At 42.5% G+C, this 24,815-nt stretch overlaps 1 protein-coding gene across 1 annotated transcript in view; it reads right to left on the bottom strand.

The window, feature by feature from the left end:
- The window catches only part of itga10 (integrin, alpha 10), a 26,282-nt gene extending 1,467 nt beyond the window's left edge, over positions 1-24,815 (bottom strand). The window contains exons 1-26 of the mRNA XM_023402374.1: positions 23,860-24,815; positions 17,702-17,813; positions 17,457-17,566; positions 17,260-17,348; positions 15,519-15,633; positions 15,268-15,395; positions 14,472-14,620; positions 9,298-9,448; positions 6,185-6,350; positions 5,026-5,099; positions 4,794-4,938; positions 3,555-3,703; positions 3,255-3,398; positions 2,905-3,111; positions 2,674-2,804; positions 2,237-2,403; positions 1,938-2,080; positions 1,718-1,828; positions 1,523-1,608; positions 1,297-1,438; positions 1,086-1,178; positions 896-972; positions 633-722; positions 456-540; positions 238-351; positions 56-163 (exon numbers count right to left, since the gene is read on the bottom strand). Of these exons, the coding sequence (XP_023258142.1) occupies positions 56-163; positions 238-351; positions 456-540; positions 633-722; positions 896-972; positions 1,086-1,178; positions 1,297-1,438; positions 1,523-1,608; positions 1,718-1,828; positions 1,938-2,080; positions 2,237-2,403; positions 2,674-2,804; positions 2,905-3,111; positions 3,255-3,398; positions 3,555-3,703; positions 4,794-4,938; positions 5,026-5,099; positions 6,185-6,350; positions 9,298-9,448; positions 14,472-14,620; positions 15,268-15,395; positions 15,519-15,633; positions 17,260-17,348; positions 17,457-17,566; positions 17,702-17,813; positions 23,860-23,911 (3,138 nt within the window). The 5' untranslated portion in view covers positions 23,912-24,815. The remainder of the gene's footprint in view (positions 1-55; positions 164-237; positions 352-455; positions 541-632; positions 723-895; positions 973-1,085; positions 1,179-1,296; positions 1,439-1,522; positions 1,609-1,717; positions 1,829-1,937; positions 2,081-2,236; positions 2,404-2,673; positions 2,805-2,904; positions 3,112-3,254; positions 3,399-3,554; positions 3,704-4,793; positions 4,939-5,025; positions 5,100-6,184; positions 6,351-9,297; positions 9,449-14,471; positions 14,621-15,267; positions 15,396-15,518; positions 15,634-17,259; positions 17,349-17,456; positions 17,567-17,701; positions 17,814-23,859) is intronic.

Here is a 24,815-nt window from a genome sequence, read left to right as displayed (position 1 = left end):
ATGTATGCTGGTGCTGCACACTGCTCAGTAGCTGCTGTGCTGCCCGGGGCCTCACCAGTATGTCATTCTGCATCATGTCTTCAGGATGAAGGGGTCGTACGTCTCTCTGTCTGGCCTTCAGCTGGGCCAGATCACTCAGCACGCTGCAGTTCACTCCTGTAGCCTATGGGACAATTTAAATTAGTCAGATATGATGGAAAAGAGAGATACAGACATTCAGGCAGAAGAAGTACTCACGTTGTATGAGAAGACATCAGTGATAGTCATGAAGACACTGTCTCCTGCAGCCACAGAGGGCAGATGCAGCCTCAACTCCAAATTACTCACAGCGTAACAGCCGAGGTTCTGCAGCTACAAATGTAAACAAATAATGCTCTGATTTTGCCCCATCTTTTTTTAATGGAAGTTTCACAAAACTTTTTTTTTTTTTTTTTAAATGAGCATGTGAGACATACCCTGAGGTGCGTGTAGAACTCTGGTCCAATTGCCTCTGACACTGTTCGAGTGGGATGAACCTCATATCGGTTCAAATTAGAGTCACTGCACAGAAAAACGGGAAAAAACAGAACATAAACACTCATATGCAGAAAAACAAGGAGAAACTAAAATATCTTTACGCTGTGCACACATACCTGCTGACAAAGAGGTCTGGTTCATACTGAACAAAACTCTGCAGCTGAACACTGTTGTCCCCCAGAGTATCCTCTCTCTCCACGCTGTCACTGTAAAAGAACCAGATGGTTACACAAACTGTGGTTCCTTTCAAAGAAGAGAAAACATTATCAGTGTGTTCTTGTGGAATCAAAATCACAAATGAAACGTTTATTGGAGTCTTCAGTATCTCTAAAATGTGTGCATGGTGGAGTACGCAGAACATGCTGCTTTAGTGATCTACCTGGCAGCATTGAGCTTCATCTGGACTCGATTGTGCAAAGATGTGCAACTGAACTCAAATTCCAACATGAAGTTGACCTGCGAACACAGAGGAGAAGAGGCGGCTGATGTGACACATTACAGCTGGAGGACGTGGAGTATGAGTGGGCCGAGTCGAGAGTGATGGAGCCTTTTCCTTGGCATGGACGTACCTTTGACTGGGAGCGAAATACTGGATAGCTGACATTACACGAGTGGCTGTTAGCACCAAGCGCTGTGCACTCAATCTTAAAGTGGGCATCCTCCTACGATAAAAGAGAGATGAAGAAGGAGAAGTTATGTTAGGTAGCGCATGTGGATGCATGTGTATGGTTAGTAACACGTGGTGCTGCATGTGTTTAGCGGTATATGACTGTTGTCTACCCGAATGCTGAGGCTGGAGAAGTGCAGGTTGCGTGAATAGTGCAGCGTCAGGCTGGTGTTGTAGGCGTTTTCCAGTCTGTTCTGGAGCTGTACCTCCACCGCCAGACGCCTACGAGGGCTGCGAATCACATAAGGCTTCTGTCTGTGGAGACAACACAATGAAAACTCACTGAAACCCCAACAGCTGAGAAGATGCAGCGAAGAGAGGAATGTCTCAAATCTGTACCTCGTCCCAGAGATGTCCATATGAGCCTGCAGCACCAGGTCTGTGGTGCACACGTCATCCTCACCACAGTCTTTAAAGAACGGGATCTAGAGAGGTACAAGGTCAGAGAACGGCATGTTTAATGGAGAAAAGAGGAAGGAAATGTCATCCAATAAGAAATCTTGTAAAGGTAACAGTCAATATTATGCCACTCACAGATTTCTTGACAGTGGTTGGCCAGCCTTCATCCAACACCGGACCGCTCTCAGTGTTGTTGATCTTAAACCGCAGCGAGAAGCTGATCGGACGGATGTAATCTGCTGTGTCCTACATCAAAGATAGAAATAAATAAAGTGTCACTCTGTCTGTCCTGATGCATGTGTATAGAGGCTGGAAGGTGTTTTTGAATGTGGCTGGTGTGTGTACAGACGCTCACATAGACATGGAAAGGCAGTTTGTAGCAGAGAGTTTGTCCTGTGTGAACTCGGACTGCCAGCTGAGTCTGTCTGTGGGAGCTGTCATCAAACAGGGCCCGGGCAGACAACTTCCTGTCATCCAACATCGCTGACACCCACAGATCTGAGGAGAGAGCCAGTAATTGAGACAGATGGTGAGTGTAGGAAATTTTACATTTTTAATAATAATTTGAGTGCCTGGCCAATTTACAACACTTATATTTCTCGTTATAAGGATCCGAGACTATAAGCCTGTGAATTTGGGGTTTATGGAAAATACCAAAGCTGTTGCTATGTGGTCCAGGGGAGCGAGAGACAGCAGTGAAGCAGGCAGTGGCATTCAGACAGGCTGATTCTCTGCCACCCCTCTGGCAGGTCTTCTGAATGACGTTGATGGAGTGCGGCTGGAAGGACAGACTCACATTGATCTGGACTATGCTTCGAGAGCTGCGGACAGGAGGGACAGTCATTGAAAAAAAAAACAATAAAAGTGTTCGCTAGAAGAAATTTTTTTTTAGCAAGTAGATTATTTGAATTTACATAGTCAATCCAATATTGTTCTTTTGTATTGTTTATTATTCTTAATGAGGAAGCTTTCTGGCTGTAGGTGATGCATTTAATGTATTGCCTAGATTCATTATATCCCAGTGCTTGCAGCTATAAAATAAAATCTGCACTGGCAATGACTTTCCCTTTTGCTCGTCTGTGTCGACCCACCTGAGCAGCACGGCACTGCCCTGCGCTCCCACTGCCAAGTCTATTAGCTCATCTCCATCCAAGTCCAACCGAGCACTCACACTGCGGCCAAAATACTGCAGGGAGGGAGAAATCGATGACCCTGGAATACGCTGTGAGGATGGGAGAGGCAGAGCCAAAAACAAAAGTTAGTTGATAGTTGATTTCTGAAATGTCCCGGCGAGCTTGTAGTTGTAGGTAAATGGCAAGTACCTGCTTATAATTGTGGTTGATGTAAATACCGTCTCCATGGTAGACATAGATGGCCCCCCTGTGTTCGTCCTCCAACGGGGCTCCCACCAGCAGGTCAGTGAAGTTGTCATGGTTGAGGTCAGGAGTGGCTGCCAGTGCATAACCAAACCTGGCATCCTGGGACTTTTCCTCTGACTTCAGAGTACCATTTAACACAAACACCTCTTCCTGAAAGATAAGAAAGAGGAGGGAGGAGTTGGAGGTAACTTGTTATGGAAACCTCCCAAGAATTTGATAAACGTTGTGTGTTCTCATAATGACTGTGTAATCATCCCCATGGAGAGGAGTGATCGGCGTCACTGCTGTCTTACCCCACTGAGGGTGTAGATGTAGACTCTACCAGCCTCCTTGTTTCCTGAGCCGAGGTACATTGGAGCAGCAACCAGAAGGACATCAGTGATGCCATCCTGGTCGATATCCAGCCCGCACACCTCACTGCCATAGTAGGATCCAATCTACAGACAGAGACATGTTATTACAGCTTACTGCCAGTAGATGGAGTCCTTGCTTTAACCTCTGACAAATGAGATTCCCGCTGTTTTCTGCTCAAATAAATGAACAAATGAAAGTGACTGAAAGGAATGAAGAGAGACCCGAGCAGAGTGCGTTACCTGTTCTCCATTGAGGGCCTGTACAATGTTGACATCGCCTTCATTACTGAGTTCAAACAGGATGACTTTGCCTTTGTGTTTGAAGCGGGGAGCCCCAGCTACATACAGTCTCCTCCAGTCACCAACTATCACAGATGACACCGTGTAGCCTGAAAACATGTTTACACACACGTCATTTACACACTGCTGCTCAAATTTTGGCCTTCAGTAAAGAGTTGCAGAATCATACCTGATGTTTATGTGTCGTTTAACCCACTTACTACAAAGTGCACGTAAAATAACGCTCAGATAATTAATGTGTCACATCTTGTTTTCATTTTCTGTCAATGTTTACATTTATATGTTCATGCGGTCTAAAGCTTGGTCTTGAAAATCCCACTGGGGCGGTGTGTTTAGGTGCGCGTGGAAAGCTCCGTCATTTGTGATTTGCGAGTGGGCTGGAGAACAGGAGTGCATTCACAGGTTGTGTTTTCAGAAAGTTACGTTGAAAGAACAACAATAAGTAAACAAGGATGTTTTGAAAAGTATCACATGTATTTTGGAGCTTATTGGAAAGAAAGAAGTTTCTGTTTTGGAAACAGTTAAAGCTAGTTCACTGGAGCACCAGACACGCAGGAGCCACAGAAAGCCGCAGGTTCACTGTTCGGCAGTTATTTTGCGATAACTTGATTAACTGCAAGTTTGGACAATGAGTCAAAATTTAGTTTTACTGTTGGTGATATTTTAGCTGATATCAGGCGTACATAGTACATTTTCTTAAATATGTTTTCATTCAGTCAAATTATGTCCAAACTAATTTGTGGGCAATTAAGGAGTATTGTGTCTGAATTGGGGCCCACGGCTCATTTTTACACTTCGAGATTAGCCTGGTGCCAAACCTCTGAATCACCACCCACATCTCTGATTGGTCCAGTGATGTATATAGGGTGAATAGAGATGAAAAAGAATAGAATACAAAATTAGAATAGCGGAATATAAATAATATAATATTAACAGCTAAAGGAAATAATAAAATGAAGTGAAATAAGATGGCAACTCAATCTGATTATCAGGCTACTGTGAGGTTAATCCAGCCAGTCTCTCATGTTGGAGCTTCCCAACCACACATAAATGCACCACTGTAAAGGACAGACTCCTCAAGTCACTCCACAGAAAATCTGTGATAGTAAAGCATCAACACATGACAAACATCAGTAATGATCCTTTGAGTACTATGTTGGGTGCATGACATGTTGGTACCTAAATAAGCAGCATGATTTTTGAGCTCCAGTGGAAACTCGCTCTCAAAAGCCTCTCTGGGCGGCATGATGCGTCCATTGGTCCCCTCCTTCAGCACTCCACCATCCCAATCATAGGCACCAACCATCCCAAACAGAATGCCATCCTGAAGAACAGAGCAGCGCATAGCTGAGAAACACAGGCAAAATGCTTTCACTTCACACACAGATGAAAAACTACAGGTTGGACTTACATCCAGCATGTGTGTGGAGAAGCCGATCTGAGACATCTCCATGTGGAAGGAGCTCTCATTGTAGCCCAGTGTGCCTGTAGGTGGACGGAGACAACAAGTCAGCGCTCTCCGTCGTCATGTAGTTCTTTACACATACCCTCCCTTCCTTCCTCTCACTCTCAGCATCTAGATGGCATCATTATCACCCTCACCCTGAAGACCACAGGTGGCAGACGTGCCTCGCCCTTTCCTTTCCTCCTGTCCTTTCCTCTCTAATTTCCTTAAACATTCACAGGGGTGGCATCACCTTTCATCAGCCTTGCTCTCATGTTCCCGCAACTACAGTGATAGCTGTACACTCCCTCTACCTTCTTTTCCTTTTCTTGCTTTTTCGGCAGGACCGCTGTTTATTTTTTCACATTTTTCCCTCTCTTCCATTTTCTGCACTGATCCCTCTGCACTTCTGACTCACATTCCTGTGCTTCCATTTCTTCTCCTTTCTCAGACATTACCTCCAGGTTTTGTTTCCTCTATAATGATCAATCTGATTGAACCAATAGTGTTATTGGGAAAACTATGGGTTCAAACACATTTTAAACCCAGAGTTTATTTGCTTTAATTGTCATACACTGTAAATAAAGTTACTTATTACTAAAAAGTAACTTAGGTACATTTTGCCACCATATCATTTTGTATATATAAATCCAATATTTTACAGATTAGTTGCATGACAAACCAAAGCTGTTAATTAAAGCTGTTATTCTTTTCTGGTTGACATAAATAAATCTGTACTTTAATGAAGAGAATGTGTGGTTGAAGTGGATCATCTAAATAATAGTCAGCATTTGGATTTGGTCATTTCCTGGCATTGATACATCTTAGAATGACTTACATAATGAAAAGTGTCACTGTCCCAGCTATATACATTCTACAGTAAATATCTGTATTTTTATGCTTTTGCTTGTGACAAACAAATAAAACAGTACATATGCCATCAAGTGACAAAACTATATATGAATTTTGATGGGTCATTTTCAAATAAAACCTTCTGCAACACCAGTGATCTTCGGTGCTAATCGTTAACAAACTGTTACACTGCTGCTTTCTTTCTTTCTTTTGTTTTTGTTTTGTTTTTGTGCATCTTTCGTTCACCCCCTGACTCCTTCCCTGTTTCACACACCTTCCAGAGTGAAGATGCGGTCTCCCAGGGCATCCACAATGTCATTGAGCGCGGCTTCATCAGTCACGTTGAAAAAGTATTTGTCATCAGGGTTGCTGGCGATATACTTGATCTCATTAATGAACGTCTCAGGGTCCTGCTGACGACGGATGTAATGACCCAGAACCTGGAGCCCAGCGTGGGAAAAAAAGAGAGAGAAAATGTCTGTGAGAGCACACTCAAAAAAACTGTGAATGAATAAGCAGATAACACAGGTTCAATAAAACATTGAGGGATTTGTGCTGGAAGCAGAGAAAGGTAGTGAATGTGAGAAAAACAGAGCCTAAACAGATACTTTGGCATGTATTACAGCAATTGCTTCTCCACCTTGAAGAGAGAAAGAGAGATATCACAGAGTCTGGAGTTTGAGGGAAGACAAGAGAGGGCCAACACCACCCCCTAATCTCTGAAGTATAGCACACAAGTAACCTGGAGCTGCAGGATTTAACTCTCCAACATGAAAATAAACATACTTCATAGCTGTGTCACTGCCTGTGTAATTTACCAGTAATTAAGCAATACCTAAAGGCAACAAACTGACTACAAAACATAAGACAGAAGGAAACGGCAGCCACCAGGGATTTGTAAATGAGGTGCACAGGCCTGGCGGAGAGGTGAAGAGATGACTGATGCACAAGATATATTGTAGCAGCAGTGGCCTATGGCTTGACGCCTGAAGTACAAATGAGAAAATTCCATAAGAGAAACCAAACCCAAGAATCTCCCCCTGTGACTCCAGCTGCCAAGCAAACTAAGGAAATCCTCTGTTTTCAAAGGGTAGGGGACGGAGAGGGGTGTAGTGTGTAACGCGAAGAGAGTCGACTTATAAATATGTACATTAAGATCTTATAGAGGCAAAACTTCCACTCAGGCCTCCAACCGCTGCCGGCTTTTACACAGTCATTAACACACAGAAAAATAAAGAAGAAACAGAAAAGTTAAAATGCAAAACAGATTTCCAGATTTTAACTATATTTTTTATATTTTAATTATATTTAAATAGTTTTTTAAAAAGAAGTTACAATACATACTACACAGTTCTACATGAACTGCTCCCACACAAATACACATTTCTAGCCCCTGACCTGCACTGATGTATAAAACAGTTTGCATTGCCTGTGCTCTTTTGAAAACTCAGCCCTCTCTTGTGAGCCATTTTCACTACACACACACACACACACACACGCATGCACACACACACACACACACACACACACGCACGCACGCACGCACACACACACACGCACACACACACACACACACACGCACACACACAGGGGCAGCAGCACAGAGAGCAACATCAAAACATGGCTGCTGTTACAAGCACCACTTACCTGTCATCACTTTGACTTTTTGGGCAAACACTTGAACACAAAAAGCAGCTCATTCTCTGTTGTTTTCGTCATCCATTTTTGTTTGTTTCTTTTATCATTCAAGGCTGCGTGTGCAATTACCTTCAGTTTCTGCCTCTGGCTGTCTGTTTCTTCATCTCAAACCAAACTTCTGTTGACCTAACACATGTCAGATAGTTCAAGTAGTTATACCCAAACCCACAGTGATATGACCATAACAGCGTGTTTTAACACAGTTAACCTTTAGTCTCTTCCTGTTTCCCCCCTTTAAAACTGTCCACTGTGAGATCTGTGGGTTCTCCAGAGTAGTACGGACAATATTAATGGCTCTTGAATCATTCATGCCCCCCTCAGGACGAATTGTAATAACTTTGGTGATCCTCTGACTTTTCAAGGGAGCGCCACCGTCAGGTTAAAATTTCCCTTCATCTAATACTTTGGTTTGTAACCACATACCCGCAAAACTACTGGCACTAATTCCCATCAGCCTCAGCTACACTTTGTGTTTCATACTCAAATGTTAGCATGCGAACACTCTAAAGATGGGGTGGTCTTATACCTATTTACGATCAGCATGTTATTGTGAGCATGTTAGCATTAAGCTCAAAGCACTTCTGTCAAGCATAGGCTGTACACTCTTACTTTGAGCACTACAAACAACTTCTTCATCTCTGTTGTATTAGCGTGGCAGCAGAAATCTCAGAGAAGGACATCTCCAAACCAGGGCAAATAAAGCCAAAACAATCTGCATGGTTTGAAACCACTAAAACTAAGTGTGAGCTGTCTTTAAATTTGGCTGAACCAATGCTTAAGACACAGAGCGCATTTAATTTCCCAAGATGTATTCCTTTAGTGAGGCAAAAAACAAAAAACAAAAAACAAAACATGGGGGCACCCCGGTGGCTCAACTGGCAGCGCATACCACTTAGGCTCAGTCCTTACCGCAGTGGCCATGGGTTCAAGTCCGACCCATGGCCCTTTGTTGTATGTCATCCCCTCTCTCTCCCCAACTGTCACTCTCTCACTGTCCCTATCCGCAAAAACTGCCCAAAACAAAACATGGTCTATAACAATATGGTAAATACAAACCTTTCATTTTCTATGCTAAATCGTCCAGATAGATTCCCAGCACACAAACTTTATAATGATTCCAACATCAGCACAAACACAGACTTGTAACTGAGCTTCTCCATCCATCGGTCACTTGGTTTATCTGATCTACGCCATCTACACACATTTCTATGGTGGCACTTTTTTGGCACCCTCTCAATGGTGGCTCATGTTCTCCTCTTCTGTGGTTCCAGTGGAGTCTGAAGGTTCCCCAGTTTCTCTTGTGGGATAGGGAGGGGTCTGCGAGCGGTCCTGCCACTAGAGTCTGTCTGCTCCTCTGAGTCTGAAACCATACAACCGCTCAGTGCGTTTCTGTGTGTAGAGGGGGTCGGGTGGGGCTGGAAAGGAAGAGTTTTTGTTCCCACTTGGCTATTTCAGTAGACCCAAGGGGTTCATTTGGTAATTTGGAGATGTTATTTTTGTGGGAGTGGTGGTGGTATTGTGCAGTTGCCTGAGGGTGTAGAGTATATGGTCAGCGTACCTCTTTCAGACAATGTGCTGGAATGTCAGGGATGAATATTTTAAGCATCAGGAGAAAGAAGAACCCAGAAATTATGATATTTCAGCTCCTCAAAGACAATGACCCATTGAGACACGATGAGATGTACTCACAGCAATGGCGTATCTCGTAATGTTTCTGTTCTCGCACTCCGCCAGAGCGTCTGGTAGCTCCTCCCCATCGTGTGACTCTCCATCTGTGACTACGATCATCACCTTGGTGGCGCCCTCCCTCGCTCCACGCTCAGCGCTGAACGCCTCTGTGCTACAAAGACAGAGAGAAAGTGAGACAAACAGATATATCAAAAGATGTTATTCAGTCATGCCAATTATGAAATCCTGGCTGAACTCAATTTGATTTGAGACAGAGAGCATGAGAGGAAAAGAGAAGAAAAGTATAAAGTTAAAGGATTGAAAGGGTCAAAGGGAGTAAGAGGACACCAGGGAGTATCCAGTCAGTTTTCAAAAATCTCAAATAAACGTCCTCCATAAGATAACATACAATTTCAAGTGCTTCTCTGAGAAAATGAATAGCTAGTAAAACAGTGAGACATTGGATTTGAGTCGCTTCCCATCAAGTATAAATGGTTCAAAACACAACTGGGCCTTTCCAAGACTATATTAGTCATGCTTGACACACATACATTAGCTGCCAGTTGACTCGAATTGGTCACTGCAATGTGCATGTGTCACTGCATCTGTGACCGCATCTGTGCATTCCCATCCGGTTGTGCCATGATAGAGAGGAAACCTTAATGACAAACACACACCAACAGACCCAGGCCGCACCCTGTTTGTCTGCAGGAAACCTGTTCTCAGCAGGACCTGCTTCAAGTGTTGAATAGGGTTGGTAAGCCTCAGACCAACACACACACACACACACACACACACACACACACACACACACACACACACACACACACACGCACACAGGGGAGAGTAGTCACTGCTAGTGAACTCAGTCATTTTCAGGCCTAACTCCAGCCCTTGCCTAAATATAACATTGTGGTCAGCCGCAAGAAACTCAGAGTTAAAAACAACTGTTTCCCCTATGCAGTCTACAAATTACATAGGGTGCAGAAAAGGAGAGGACAGGAGAAAACAGAAGAGAGGAGTCAAAGTAAAAGAAAGGAGAGGAAAAATAGATGACTAAAAGAATGGGGAAGATGATAAAAGAAGGAGGGAGACTGTAATCGTTGACAGAATGAAAAGATAGCTAGAGAGAAGGGAGATGAGCAAAACAAAAAAATACAAATAAAGGTAACTGAAAAGAATAAAATGGGCCTGTGAAACTATTTTAAAAGAACTGAAAAAATGATAAAAGACAGTAAAATGGAGCCAAACTGTAAAACTATTAAGTGCAAATCCTGCTTTGATGTGGTATTAAGTTTGTGTGAAGTGTTCAATGAAATAAAACTGGTAGAAGAAAGAAAGAAACCAAAGAGCGAGCAGGGCAGTAGAAGAAAGCGGGGGATAAACGATGAGCCAAGACAGATATAAACAGGTAAAAAAGGAAGGTAGAATAAAAACAAACAGAGGAAAGCACTGAAAAATTAGGATGAAAGAAACGAGGAGATGGGAAAGAGGAAAGGAGAGATGAAAGAGGAGAGAAAGTGAGTAGGGCTAATTGGGAGGCCTGGTTGTATTTACTAGCCATTTTATGGAGTCACAGTAGTATGGTAATGACACAGCGCAGCGGTCTGTGTGTGTACTTTAATGTGTATGTGTGTGGGTGACTGAGAGTGTCTCAGACGGGTGGAGCAATATAAAAATCAGTGGCTAATGCAATTGTAGAGGGTTGTTTGATGTTCATATGCATGAGTCTGTCATCTACTCTGCCTTGAAACTGTACAACCTACAGTCCATTACTGTCATTTACATGTCGACATTACACTTTGCCCTGGTGCCCTACTGCACAGGAAGATGAGTGTCAAAACATACGTGCCGTTTTTGGTAACTGTGTGTACAATGTGAGGAGACACAAAATCCATTAAGTGTTTGTGGTGTTCAGTGTGTGTATGACCACAGGGGGTGGGGGGTGGGAGGAGGGTGGGGGGTGACTTGCTTGAGAGTTTCCTTTAAACGCTGAGACCAATTCGCTTCAAAGTATGGGCCTAATAAATAAAGCAATAGTTTGACAACTTTGGAAACACATCTTCTTCAGTTGGACGAGAAGATTGATACCACTCAGTCTGTATATGTAAATATTAATCAACAATCAGCAGCCTTTAGCGTAGCTTAGCATAAAGCCTGGAAATAGTAGGACACAACTAAGCTTTGTCCAACTGTAATGAAATCTGCCTATCAGCACCTTGATAGCTCCATATTTAACATGTCTTGTTTGCTTAATCCGTAAAAAAACTGAACTTTAATAATGACCCGCTGCAGTGTCACCGGCGGTTTTGTGCCAGACCTGAAGCTTTAGAGGTGAGCAGATATTGTTACCTGCGGACAGAGCCTGACAAGACTAGCTGTTTCCTCATGTTTCCAGTCTGTACGCTTAACTAAGCTATGCTAAGTAAAGCTAGCTGTCTGCCTGCTGAAGCTCGATATTCCCCGTACGGACATTAAAGTGGTATCGACCATCTCATCTAACTCTCAAACAGAAAGTAAACAAGAGAGTCAAGTCTCTTTAAACTGTTATTTTCTGCGGTTTTGCAGTGAATTTTTTTTTCTTCTATTGCAAACTGTTGCTGCTTTTTATTGTTTCCCAGTTTTTTTTCCCATTTGTTTTCCCCTGTCATCACTACACTTTTAGCATTTGTGAATTGAGTTACATAGTGTAGCAGATACAGGTGATACGAGTGGTTGTGTGATGAGTGGTTGTTTTTCTACTGACTTGGCTGAGATGACAATTAAACTACCATCCGTTTCCGTCATCTTCCAAGAAGACCCAGAAAGTCAGGTACTTAAGTGAGTCAGAAATTGGATCAGACAATTCGAAGTCTAAATTTTCTGTGATTTTACCTGAGTAAAGTCCAAGTGTAAAGTTTCAGGCCAGCTCTGTGTTAGTGTGTACTGATCATCTTGACAAGAATATGAATATCAAAAATCTCCAGAGAGAGAGAGAGAGAGAGAGAAAGAAGGACCAGTTTGCACGTCTTCTGTTCTTTTAAGAGCTATTTTAGCTAAGTGCTCGGGTTTAGGGTTAAGTTTATAATAAGGACAGGGCTAGGGGTAAAGGTTAAAAGTCAAACATGCTGTTAAAGTTGAGGTTAAGGGGCCGCGGAACAAATGCAGTCAATGCCTTTGATGAGCATAAAGATTAAAACTATATGCATGTGAATTTGAAGTGTATGGTGTGAGTCCCTGATGTGTGTGGGGGTATTCATCCATGCATGTGTGTACTGTACATGTCTGTGTGTGTATTTTTACAGCTGTAGCAGCACTACTTGGCTGACCAGGCGGGGTCAGGCCGTGCCACACCTGCAGCCGTGCTGAGCCAGCAGCCAGTTAGTCCAGCTCAGCTAATCTCACTGTTTTTCTACCCCGTCACTTTCCTGCCCAGTACCAGCACTGCTATCTGTCCATCTGTGTGTGTGTATGTGTAAAGGGGGAGTACATATGTTTGTATAAGTCTTAATGTAAATTGTTATATTTTGATATAACTTCCTCTTGATATCAAATCAATCTAATATTATTATAGAAACTGTAACCTAGGCCTGATTTCTTTACTCTGGCACACACACCAGGATGAGAAAACTTTCAGTAGCTTGGGTGCTATATTTCTTTTTTAGTAATGGGCACCGATGAGTCTACCTACACAGTGTTTTCACCATCTGTCAGTGGGGGAAGCTAGTGACAGTAAGAGGCAGGGAGTGGACAGAGTGGGTAGTGGTGTTGTCTGATTTTCCTGTCGCTGGCGTTTTAAGGCCACAGTTACACAATTTTAATGGCTCCATTTTCCAGTCACTGCTTTTCAACTACCTTTTAAATGTTCCTCCTAAACCTCTCCAACTTTTACCTTTAAATGTACCAGAAAACAGGAACTCTCCAATTACCTGTGTGTGTGTGTGTGTGTGTGTGTGTGTGTGTGTGTGTGCGCGCGCGCGCGCGCGTGCATGTGTCAAAGTAAAATACCTCTCCAAGACACACATCCCAAAATGGAAGTCGTGGCCACACATCAGGTCTGGGTGTGGTGCTCTATGTGGGTATGACTTTAATAAAGCAGGAATTTTATTTTGAAAAGAAAGGGATATTTTAAGACTTAGAGATTTTCACTGACCCTCAACCTATAGAGTTGTTTCTTTAGACTTGGGTTACAGTCTTAAACACCCCCAACATATTTCTATGAAGAGAAGTCATGAAGGTGATGACAGACCAAGCAACGATACAGCCAGGAGTAATGAAGAGGAGAGAATTTGAACACAGTGGTGTAAGAAGTACTGAGATTCCCTGCTTGAGTAAAATTAGCAATACCACAATTGAAAAAAATTGTATTAAAAGTAAAAGACCTATATTTTTTAATTTTACTTAAGGAAAAGAACAGATATATGAATTTTTTTTTCCAAAAAGGAGGAACATTATCATTCATTCAGAGTTGTGTTTGTGTTCACCTGGCAAAGTCTAATATTCACTTTTCTTTTAGTTCTCCTTTGGTTTCCACCAACTTTAGCTGCTAAATGCTCCACTGTGTTCACCAGCTAGTTTCTAACTATGTCCGTCTGCTGTTTGGTGCTGGGTGGGTAGCATACAGTGGCCTTGTCAGAGCTTTTAAGCTGTAAACAGCTGCCTGCTACAGCTGGAAATGTGTTTCATGAGAGCAGTGCAACTGAACCAAAACAGTAAAGTTATGAGCCATACTACCAAAACAATGGGCTGAAAGATGTTAAAATGGCTTGTTAGAGCGGAGGATTTATCATACTTATGTATAGGTCAGTCACTACAAGTTACTCCTTTCACATTACATACAGTCATGTGATCCACTGTTAAACTAAAAATATTAGTGTTATCAAAATATTGATTAGAGGAGCTCTAAGCACTCCATGATGTTTAATCTAATTCTTCTGATAGTCTGGTAAACCATAAATCAAAAGCAGCCTGATGGGATTATACTGGAGCATATCATTAGAAAGAAGAACAGACTAGAGGCAAACAGACCTGATTATCATTATAACTACAAATTATATACAGATATTTTTGGAGAGAACTAGAAGGATGTTACACCAAAATCTAAACAGCCAGAGAGTTTCCATTTAGCCAGCCAAATCTACAGTATGTTCTAATACGAAGAAGAGGAAGGATTAGCCAGTAAGAGTGAAGTAAGTGAAGTGATTGACGGGGCCTACCAGGCCATGTGGATGGCGTATGCAGTGCGTGTCTCTCGTCCCTCTTGACGGCTGATGTTCTTGGCAGCCTCTACCACCTCCTGTGTGGTCTGGTAGTCCTTCAGAGACCACTCGTGGACTGCTACCTCGCCATACTGAAGTATACCAACCTGAATGCACGCACACACACACACACACACACACACACACACACACACACACACACACACACACACACACACACACAAACACGCAAGCATTTCAACAATGCCACATGTTCATGGTTGTGCTGGCACATAGTTGTGGAAAGCAACATCTGAGACTCATGTTTCTGGGGTGAACTATCTCTTTAAGTACCAGTCCTGTTCTTAAAGCAAACAGTGCACTTGGGGAATTTTTGAATTCATTCAAAAACCAGAGGTATTTCCTCTTCACCTCACATTGCCTGCTACCCCCTCTCTCTTTTCAAAACCCAAACCCCCTCTCACTCCTCTTGTTGTTTGGCTCAGAATAATGTCCCAAGATCCCCCCCTGCCAGCCTCCATTCCTCCTCAACCTCAAGCTAGCTCAGCTCATGTCGCTTTACATTACTACTGCAATTCATTCTGGTCATATTTGCCAAACTGGTTCTTTATATGTGTCACACTGTGCATGTTTTGACTCAAGGGACTAGCTTGTCTTAATGTTCTGGGCAACAGTTAAGGGGTTCCAGAGGTTTAAGTGCGAGACAAAACTCAAATTCAAACCCGCAAGTTTCCATTACCAATGTAAATAATATTTATAAGCAGTGCAAACAAACGTCGATTTGCACTTTTACCTGCATCTGGTCCGAGCTGATGTGGAACTTGCTGAGGATGTTGCTGAGGAAGTTCTGGACCTCATACCAGGGGTAGATACTGTTGGAGCCATCCAGCACGATCACGATGTCCATGTATGTGGAGCACCCTACCACATGTGGTAGTTCAAAAGTATTTGGTTAGCTAAGACAGGCCAGTGCAGCACGTTTCTCTGCCTCAGTGTGTGTGTGCGTGTGTGCGTGTGTGTGTGTGAGAGCAAATGTGTGGTTACTTTGCGCTGTTGGAGCGATGGTCTCCCGTGGTTCTAGGTCATCGCTCACAGAGGCACAGATACCAGTGCTGAACATAGACGTACCACACTCCTGAGACCACAGCGGGGCACATGCCTGCCAAACCACAGGCACACACACATACATACATACACACACACACAAAGGGACACACACAACAGCATCTGTTTTACAGGTGAAGCAATTTCGGGAGCATTTACAGTCAATTTGAGCAGTTTACATTTCTAATTATTTCTGTTCCGCTCTCGAGACGTGTAGGTGGTTATTTGGTTGTTATCAAAGGGTTTAAACACGTAGACATATGTCACCGGGTGACCCAAGTTTAAGCACATAAAAAACACAAAATGAGGATAGACATGGAAAAAAAGAAAACAAGTCATAAGAAGGAATAAGTCATGGAAAAACTACAATAGTGTGGTTTAGGTCACAGAAAAATGAGGGAGAGGCAGAGAGACTATTGTTGACATGTTGGCAGTCACTGTTGTCATGAGTGGTTTAACAGAGCTGGAACACCAGACCGGTAGAGCAATTTAAATCTGATTGTGCTAAATGTAAGGGGGTGAGTGTGGGGTGGGGGGAGGTATCACATTTCAAATATTTCTGTCTTCAAAGCATGCCGTTTATTTGGCTTTCATACTAAGAGGGAAGAATATGGGGAGCGTGTGGATAGAGGAGATAAAAGAGAAACTCATGCATTCAGCCGAGAGACAAAGGAGGTAGACCAAAAGTGGGGTGAAATGGGGTAGAATGAGAGAAAGAGAAACATCCTGGTTTTGCTTGCCCTGTCATTATGGACGGGTTTCTCCTCAGGAACACAGACAGGCAGGGAGGAAAGGATGGAGAGAGGGATGAGAGAAAAAGAGGAAGATGGAGAAAAGCGAGAGAGGTGCTATGGCTTTTGGTAGGTCTGTCATTAACAAAGGGCCGGAGACGCATTCCGATCCTGTTATAGACCTGACCGCTGGGGTTAAGAAACACACACGCACACACACATTAAAGTGGGTTATGCTGGCTAGCATTCATGAACTGTGCACGACTGCACACCCGAAGCAGCAGTATAAACCTGGCAGACACTAAAACACGCCAGCACGATTGCCTAACTCACATATATACAGTATGTGCACACATACTGAAAGAGTAACTAACATGCACACACACATACTGCGCGCACGCACACACACACACACACACACACACACACACACATACAGTTGCAAAAGTGTGTTTGTATGAAAGCCAGGCGCCTCGGAACTGGAGAAATCAGGATTGGAGAGCAACAACAAGATGTGTGTGTCAGAGCTGTATTTTGGAGATACTAGAATGAAGTCACAAAGTTATCATCACACCAAGCTCAGCACAGCAGGGACTGACGATAATAATGTCCCCCATTACAGGAAGGTAGACTACAGGTGGATGCCTGGGTGTAGGTGGAGCTAAAAAGAGTAATTGATTTATCACTTTGTCAAATTAACAATTTGAAGATGACACCTCGGGCGATGACACCTGGGCTCTTTTTTTTTTGCAAGTAGGGGATCAGTGAACTGCACATGGTGGCATTTAGAGTCAAATAAAAATACACCAACGGAAATGATTCATTCAAATTCAAGTCAAACAGACAATCTGCTCTCACCACATCCCTTCAGGCTCCCACATACAGTATGTCTCACAATGCCCACGTAGCAAAAATAAAAATCCCCGTTTTCCAGTGTTTAGACTACATACCAGGAAGCCATCAGGTGAGTCTGGAGTGAGGGTCATTCCCAGGTGGGAATTCCTCAGGTTTTTGGAAACGTTCTGAAGAGCAGTCTCACCTGAGACAGATGGACAGACCAGTTTAGCATGAAGTGACTTATGTCTAAACTTGATGTGAATTTTTTACGTGGATAGCCGATTTTGTTCAGGTTATTCGTTTGTCTCACCTAGATTCACTTTCCTGCAGTTTGAGTTCCTCTCCTCTCCCACAATGCATTTATACACGTCTCCTTTCCTGTTGTTGGGCGGCCCATCCCAGGGAGCACCAACCAGCATTCTTCAACATAATGACAAAGCCCATTATCACCAAAACATCATCACGCACCCTCTTTGTGTAAGAATTATGACAGTTTAATTATTTGTTTATTTTTCGCTGTCTCTCTTTCTCCCTCACAGTCTCACACACACTTACGACTTCTCTCCATCCACTTCATGCTGTAGAACAGAAAAGCCAAACAGCGCGTCCTCTGGACCCGTGAAGATGCGTGGATGCTTTACATCTATGTTGAAACACTGACACAACTCTGGAAGACATAACAAAACATATTATTACACAGACAACAAGTAACAAAGAGACAACAAGTACAATGCTTAGTTTTTTTTAACTGGCATTCCCATAACCTTTTAAACACCATTGACTGGTTGGTCGGCCACTAAAAACTCTTACTGTGCAGCCAAACTTCGTTCAGTCGCACAGAAGTCAATTTTAAATTCTGGTGAAGATCCCAAAGTTTCCACAATCAAATATGATATAATCTTGAGGACATGTATATAAAATGATTCATAAGGCATCAAGAATATTTCCATTTGATGAAGTGCTGCCTCTGCAGAAAACAATGAATCTTTGGTTTGAATATTTCAAACATTGCATAGCTTCAAAGAAAACAAGCTGATACAGAATATTGATGAGGGACTGTCACACAGTGTGGAAGTAGATTTTTTTTTTACAAAGTTAAAGTTACTTAAGGGGAATTAAAAGGGGGAAACTGGATGTTAAAGGACACACTTATTTACTTTCTCGTAGAGAGTTGGAGGAGAAGATCAATACATTTCTCACATCAGTCCATTAAATATGAAATTATGGCCAGCAGATGGTTAACTTTGTTTAGCACAAAAACTGGAAACAGGGAAACGGCCACCTTTGTCCAAAGACACCAAAAAAAAGCCAACAAGCCCCCTATAACGTATCACAGATTAGGACGTTATATCTTGTGTGTTTGATACGTATAAAAACCAAAGTGTAAAAATAATATCGGTTTATGTGTTTGTTTTTTAATGACTTTGAATTTATTGTGCAGACATGAATGGTATTGATCTTCTCTTCTCTCTCACATGAAGAAAAATGGAAAAAGTGTTTTTAGCAAAATTTCTAACTTTTCCTTTAAAACAGTATAAAATATGATTTGACACATGCATAACACAATAGCCATTAAAGTGAATTAAAAACACGCAAAACATGGAACTGTAAACTGTAAACAACTGAAGTTACATCTACGGTGCAGAGTTAGATTATTATTTTCCCTCTGGCCTTGGAGAGTGGGCTGGGAGAGAGAAGAGGAGGGGGGTTGAAAATGTGGATAAACAGAGTGACCAAAAGCAACCTCTGAGGAAAAAAGGAGTTCAGTCTGAGGGGAAAGAGGGAGAGGAGAGGGGAGAGAAGAGGCAAGGCAGAGAAGGGTGTGGGTTAGAAAAACTATGGAGTATAGTAAGCCCCCTGTTATGACACACAAGCCTGCCCTTCATACATAGAGAGAGAGAGGTGAGGGAGACAGAAGACAAAAATGGTTGTCAGACAGTTCACTGAGTTGTGAAAACGTAGGTGTAAACTGACGAATGAAAACTAGTTCTAACTAAAATGAAAGACACAGCTTGTTTTTTCAGTCTGCAGGAAAATGCTAAATTCCAGTGACATAAAGGTACATCAATTATCAGAGTGAAATTAAATGAATGAATAGTTCAAAATCAATTACATCCAACTAAGGATAGACTCTTTAGTTGTAAGAAAAACTTCACATTTCAAAGTAAATTTTGTTATGAGTTCAGTGCAGCCTAGAATCAAATTTCCTGCACAAGTCGCGCAACTCTTCTCTATTACATTATACTTTATTCACCAAACATTTAGGGTGACCTTGCCCTCCTGGTTTTAATTAGTCATGCTATTCTAAAAAACCTCTGAAAACTCTTGTCTATGATTGGTAAATATGAAGCTACAGCCGGCAGCCAACAGGCTATATGTTGACTAGCTTAGCGTAAAGACCGGTAACGTGGGCAAACGGCTTGTCTCTGTTCAAAAGTAACAAAATCTACCCTAACCCTGGGGGGGGGGGGGGGTTACCAGGCAACCAGTGGAGACTGTAGGAAAAGGAGACTGCAACTATAACTGTCACTGAATAAGTATATCAAGTATATCAAACGTCAAACTATTCCTTTAATGTTTTACAAGAAAGCTATAAATGACTTGAAGTCATTTATATCAGCTGATTGCTCTTACTTACTTCTGATACACTCACGCCAAGACTGTTTGCTGTCACAGCTCCCTCCTTCAGACCAACCTTTTCTTTATGTGCTATATTTTTGGTACTGTAATGTAACAAATATTTGATCTTCATGTAATACAAAGGGGGATTTATTCTTCACCCAGGATCTTCACTGCTGCCGGATTATTCAAGAGCTCCCTGAGAGAGCAGAGCCTTTCTCTCCAAACCTGACAATTCCTTCCACGAAAGTCAGTCTCAGAAACACCATGAAGCTCTTCACAGTAGGTATTTAACTATCTGTACGTGTGTATCTACTGTATGCTATTTGTAGCCTTGAAAAGCAGGGTGTGTTTTGTTAAAGGGACTTTTTAAATAAATTTGACTTGACATGTAATTTAGCAGCATCCGGGGGTACAGTAACTCTCATGCCGTACATAACTCAATGATACCACTGGAGAAAAGTAGTCCAGGATGGGAAACAAGACCAGAACACTGCTGCTGTGATTATACACCATCTACTCACACACTTGTATACAGATACTTCCCCACAAATCCACACAGACAGTTACCTTAGCCAGGCCAATCAGAGGGGGGGATTCCACTTGGTTTTTGAGTGAGAAACTAGATATGTTCACCGTTTCTCTTCCATCTCTACTCCTGCATGCACATACTGTAATTTCTTCATCTTGCTCTTTCACTTTCTCATTCTTACAGATGTTTTTCCTGTAATGTCATTGCATTTTCAATCAGGTTTCATGCTTTTTATTGTTCCCAGATTTACTCACTGGACACCCAAAGCTTCAAGGATGTGGGTTTTTGGATGGCAATGTTGGTCCTTCAGTTGGTCTTGATTGAAACATCTCAACAACTATTACATGTTGGAGATGCCCTGACCTCTCGTCTAGCACTACCTTGAGGTTCATATGTTTTGTGGTTTTGTGTTAAAGGTAGAGTAAGTGATTGTAATCTAATACACTTTTTAAATCAAATTAAATTAATATCTCTTGATGGTTAGCTAGCTATCCCTTCTCTGTGTGTACTGAAAAAAGAATCAGGTGTTCCTACACAGCCCTGGCTCTGTGCCATCAGGTCAAAATTTGAATTGGTCCAGTTCTTTGGTTTATGACTACATATCTAGAACTAACAACATTTCCATCAGGCTCAGCTGCACTTTGTGTTCAGTACTAAACTAGCTAATTTCAATATGGTAAATTGCTAAACTAAGATGGTAACCATGGCCATACCTCTGTGCCTAAATACAGTCTCGCAGAGCCGCTAGTATGGCTGTAGTCTCTTAGTCTTGTTTCTGTTCATCTTGTAGATCTGTATGAGCTCCCAATATTTCAACCTCCAAACCCCCAGTGACTTTGAAAATCGGCCATCTCTCTGATTCTACACAGATGTTTAATACACTCCACCAATGGGAATATGCGTAGGCAAGGATACAATAATTCCTTAACACTAAATCTCCCGTTTTCATGGCTAGAATGAATAAAAATCTCTCTATCCCAATTTGCTGCAATGAAGTTATTCCCTCTTATTCTCTACCACCACCCTTCTTACACACAGCTTTGTTAAATTTGATCGTTTTGTCTTGTCCTTTCTTGTGGCAACATCACCCACCCTTTCCAATTCCAAATTTCTGTCCACAACAAACCAAGCCTCTGATAACAACCCCTGCTACTGATTTTCTCCTTCATCCTCCTAGTTCACTCATTCTCTCATAAACCATAAACTGCTCCCCCTTTTTTACCCTCTCTTCTATAACACACAGAAACACACACTGTAACTCTACCACAAGGCCCCCCTCTCCCTTGCCAACCCCTCAGACTCCCACAAAACGGTACCATCATTCCCCGTTTTCCCTGTCCTGTCCTCCCTCCTCTGGTTTCATTTTCATTGGGGTTTATATATATGACACTGTACCGCAGGCTGTCTGACCACCCATCGCCATGACAACTGACGGCAAACATTTATCAAGCCAAACTGAGTCCAGATTCTCTCAACCACACATTCAGCTCTGGGCACTACTGCTGCTCAATGTGTATGGTTGTGAGCGTGTAGTAGGCTATACACATATGTGAGTGTACATGTTTAGGAAAAGAAACTGAACTTCATACTACAATGTACAATCTTCCTGGTCCTTCGCTCAGTGTCTTTAACTTGCATCGCTGACTTATAGCACCTCTGTGAAAGGTCCAGCAGTAGAGATATCTGCTTGATTGTCTGTTTCTATCATCTTTATTTCTGACTCATAATGTTTCCCATAATGCACCCCCCCCCCCACACACACACACACACACACACACTTCACCTCATCTTACTCTTTCACAGATTTTCTCTCCATTATCTCAAACGTGTTCTGTTCTCATCTCTGTCACCCTCTCGTGGGGAATGGGGGTGGAAGAAAAGGAAGAGGGGGAGTATAGGAATGAAAATCAGCAAATGATAGGAGAGTAAAAAAACACAAGGAGATAGCTGGGAGTATAATAGCAAGAATTTATGAATGACCGGTGAAATGGAGTTCAACACACATAGGCACACACACACCTGTGTTCGACATCTCAGTAAAGCATAACAGAGTGTAACAGACATGGGATGCCTGCTGCCCACATCAGGGGAGCTCTGCTGAAACCATTAACATTACACACATACTCCCTCAACTACATGCTCCTGTATGACACATGCACAAGCTAAAAACATCACACACATGCAAGAACACACACACTCACACAAACTAAAATCACATAAACTAAAGCACAAATTAAAGCATAGGTTAGGTGGTAAAAAAGAGGGGGAAAATTACCCTGTACATGCTTGATTTCAACAGCTAATGGAGGGTAATGTATAAAACCATACGACAGGCAACATTTGGTTGCTGGTATGTGTAAAAAGGTGTGTGTGCCTGTGTGAATAACCTCAATGTTAAATGCATTCCTTGTTAATTACTCAGCTACTGAATGAGAAGCACTTTGCATATAGCCTGGATAATCAGGCTTTAGTCTAAAGTTCAAATTTGGCACAAATGCCGACATCTCAATCTATAGATCAACTTCAGACACTGTGTGTGTGTGTGATTCAGTGCAGATATGAAATCAACATGCCTTGCACAACATAATATCTCACCCTGTTGATCTAATTTTTTTTAATGGCAGCATGCTGTAATGCAGCAGTGCAACCACTGCATAAGTTTTGGTAGACAACAATGGTCTTTTTCTTCAGTTTCTTCCTGGTGAGCAGGAATGGCTCAATGAGGTGTGTGAGGCCGCTCTGCCTCAGTGAACATGAGCAGTTGAGGGGAGCTGATGTACATGTTATATGGAGAAAAGACTCGTGGCACCGACGCCTTATTAAGGGCACGTAAGACATCAAGTCTGAGAGATGGAAATGGCTGAGGTGACCCGTGAGGTCGTGTTACACAGCTGCCAGGGTTAGAAGGTGTCAGCTGAAAGCGGAGATGAACCAGTAACCTTTTGGCAGAGGATACATGCAAATATCTCTGATGGCTCCAGACATCTTCTGGTAGCTGAAGGCCTCCAAAGAGAATGAAATACTTCCTCAGTATGGACATCACTGATAGATTTACTAAAGGATTAGACTTTGAACCAGGAACCATCATTTTGTTGGACTCATGCGTAACTTCCTATACGTTTGATCTGTTTGGCAAATGGAGTTTGGCCATATGTTTTAATACGCCTGCCTCTCTGCTGCACCGCACACAGTCATGTTAGGAATGTCTTCAAGGTCAGTCGTTTACTGTCACACAGAACAAAGCTCTTTGGGACTCGGGGAGGCACGTGTGACTCCATTATTCACATATGTTGTCTGTTAAAGAAGAAAAGTTGTGGAGGTTAATGACCATATCACCCAGTTAGACAGCACTGGAGGGCAGGAGAGCAACTGGGCAGGGAAGAAGCATCAATCATTTGACTTTTCGTAGAGTTTAAGGAGCTTTAGGATTAGTGACTGGAGTATTTGCCTGAGTATTTTTTTTTCCATATGTAAAAATTAAATTGGAGTTGATTCTTTTGAATGAAAAATTTGGGAAAAACATAAATACCACTGAAAAACTGGACTGAAAAGTAGTTCTTACCTTTGAAAAGGAGGAGGAACCCCAGGCACAACAGGTATTTGCGCAACTCCATTTATGAAGCAGAGTGAAAGCAGTCTCTCTTTCTTCTATTTTTGTTCCTTTTTCCCCTTGTTTACAAAGTGGTCTCCCCTGAGCTGGTGGAAATGCAGTACATTGGCGTCCACCACACACACATACACACTCACACACACACACACTCACACACACACGCACACACACACGCACGCACAGACGCGCTCTTTCAGCTCTCTCTTTCCCCCAGAGATGAGTAAAATCCTGTCAAACGGTGCTGCAGTGGCATGTCTGCTGTACTTGTGTGAGGCTCACTTCAGGACCGATCCGTTCACAAAACCAGAAAGGGGGTTGTCAGATATAGATTAAGATAAAAAAAAAACAAAAAAACAATTAATAAAAAGTATTCTTGTCCGTGGTTTTTGGCGTGGTGGCGCTTAAAGTCCCTGAAGGAATATTTTTTACTGACACCACGCTGGATAGGTATTGTGGTGTCTTAAGGTTAAAATTAAGCAAAAAAAAAACTTAATAGACGCTTCAGTGACCCACGTGAAAATCACTGCACCTGTCCCATCAAACAAGAGGCCGCAGTTCAGAATCATTAAACCATCACTAACGTGTAACACCTTCCCAAACAGTCAGTCAGCAGCGCGCTTTATCCGACTCCGGAGCGCGTCTTTGAGGATCAAACTCTCCTGTGAACAAAAAATCCGTCCATCAAGCCAAAAGTTTGAGGTGAGTTGCTGAGCGCGGTTCCTCTGATAACTTGTTATCCATGATCCTGTCCGGTGGTTTTCATAATTTAACTTCAACCCCCTTTTCCCCCGTGCGTTCCTGTCGATGTAAATATGTGCCTCCAGTAACGGATTTCTCTCACTTTGAAATGAAAGAGCGCATTTATCCTCAGAGTTCCCCTCCCTCCATCCGTCCTCCTCCATCCACCA

This window comes from Seriola lalandi, unplaced genomic scaffold (genome assembly GCF_002814215.2).
Source record: "Seriola lalandi dorsalis isolate HSWRI2012SDOR001 ecotype SW California unplaced genomic scaffold, Sedor1 jcf7180002053930, whole genome shotgun sequence".
In the NCBI taxonomy this organism is placed as follows: Eukaryota; Metazoa; Chordata; class Actinopteri; order Carangiformes; family Carangidae; genus Seriola; species Seriola lalandi.
The sequence above is the reverse complement of the archived record's forward strand: the minus strand, read 5'-3'. Positions and strand labels throughout refer to the sequence as shown.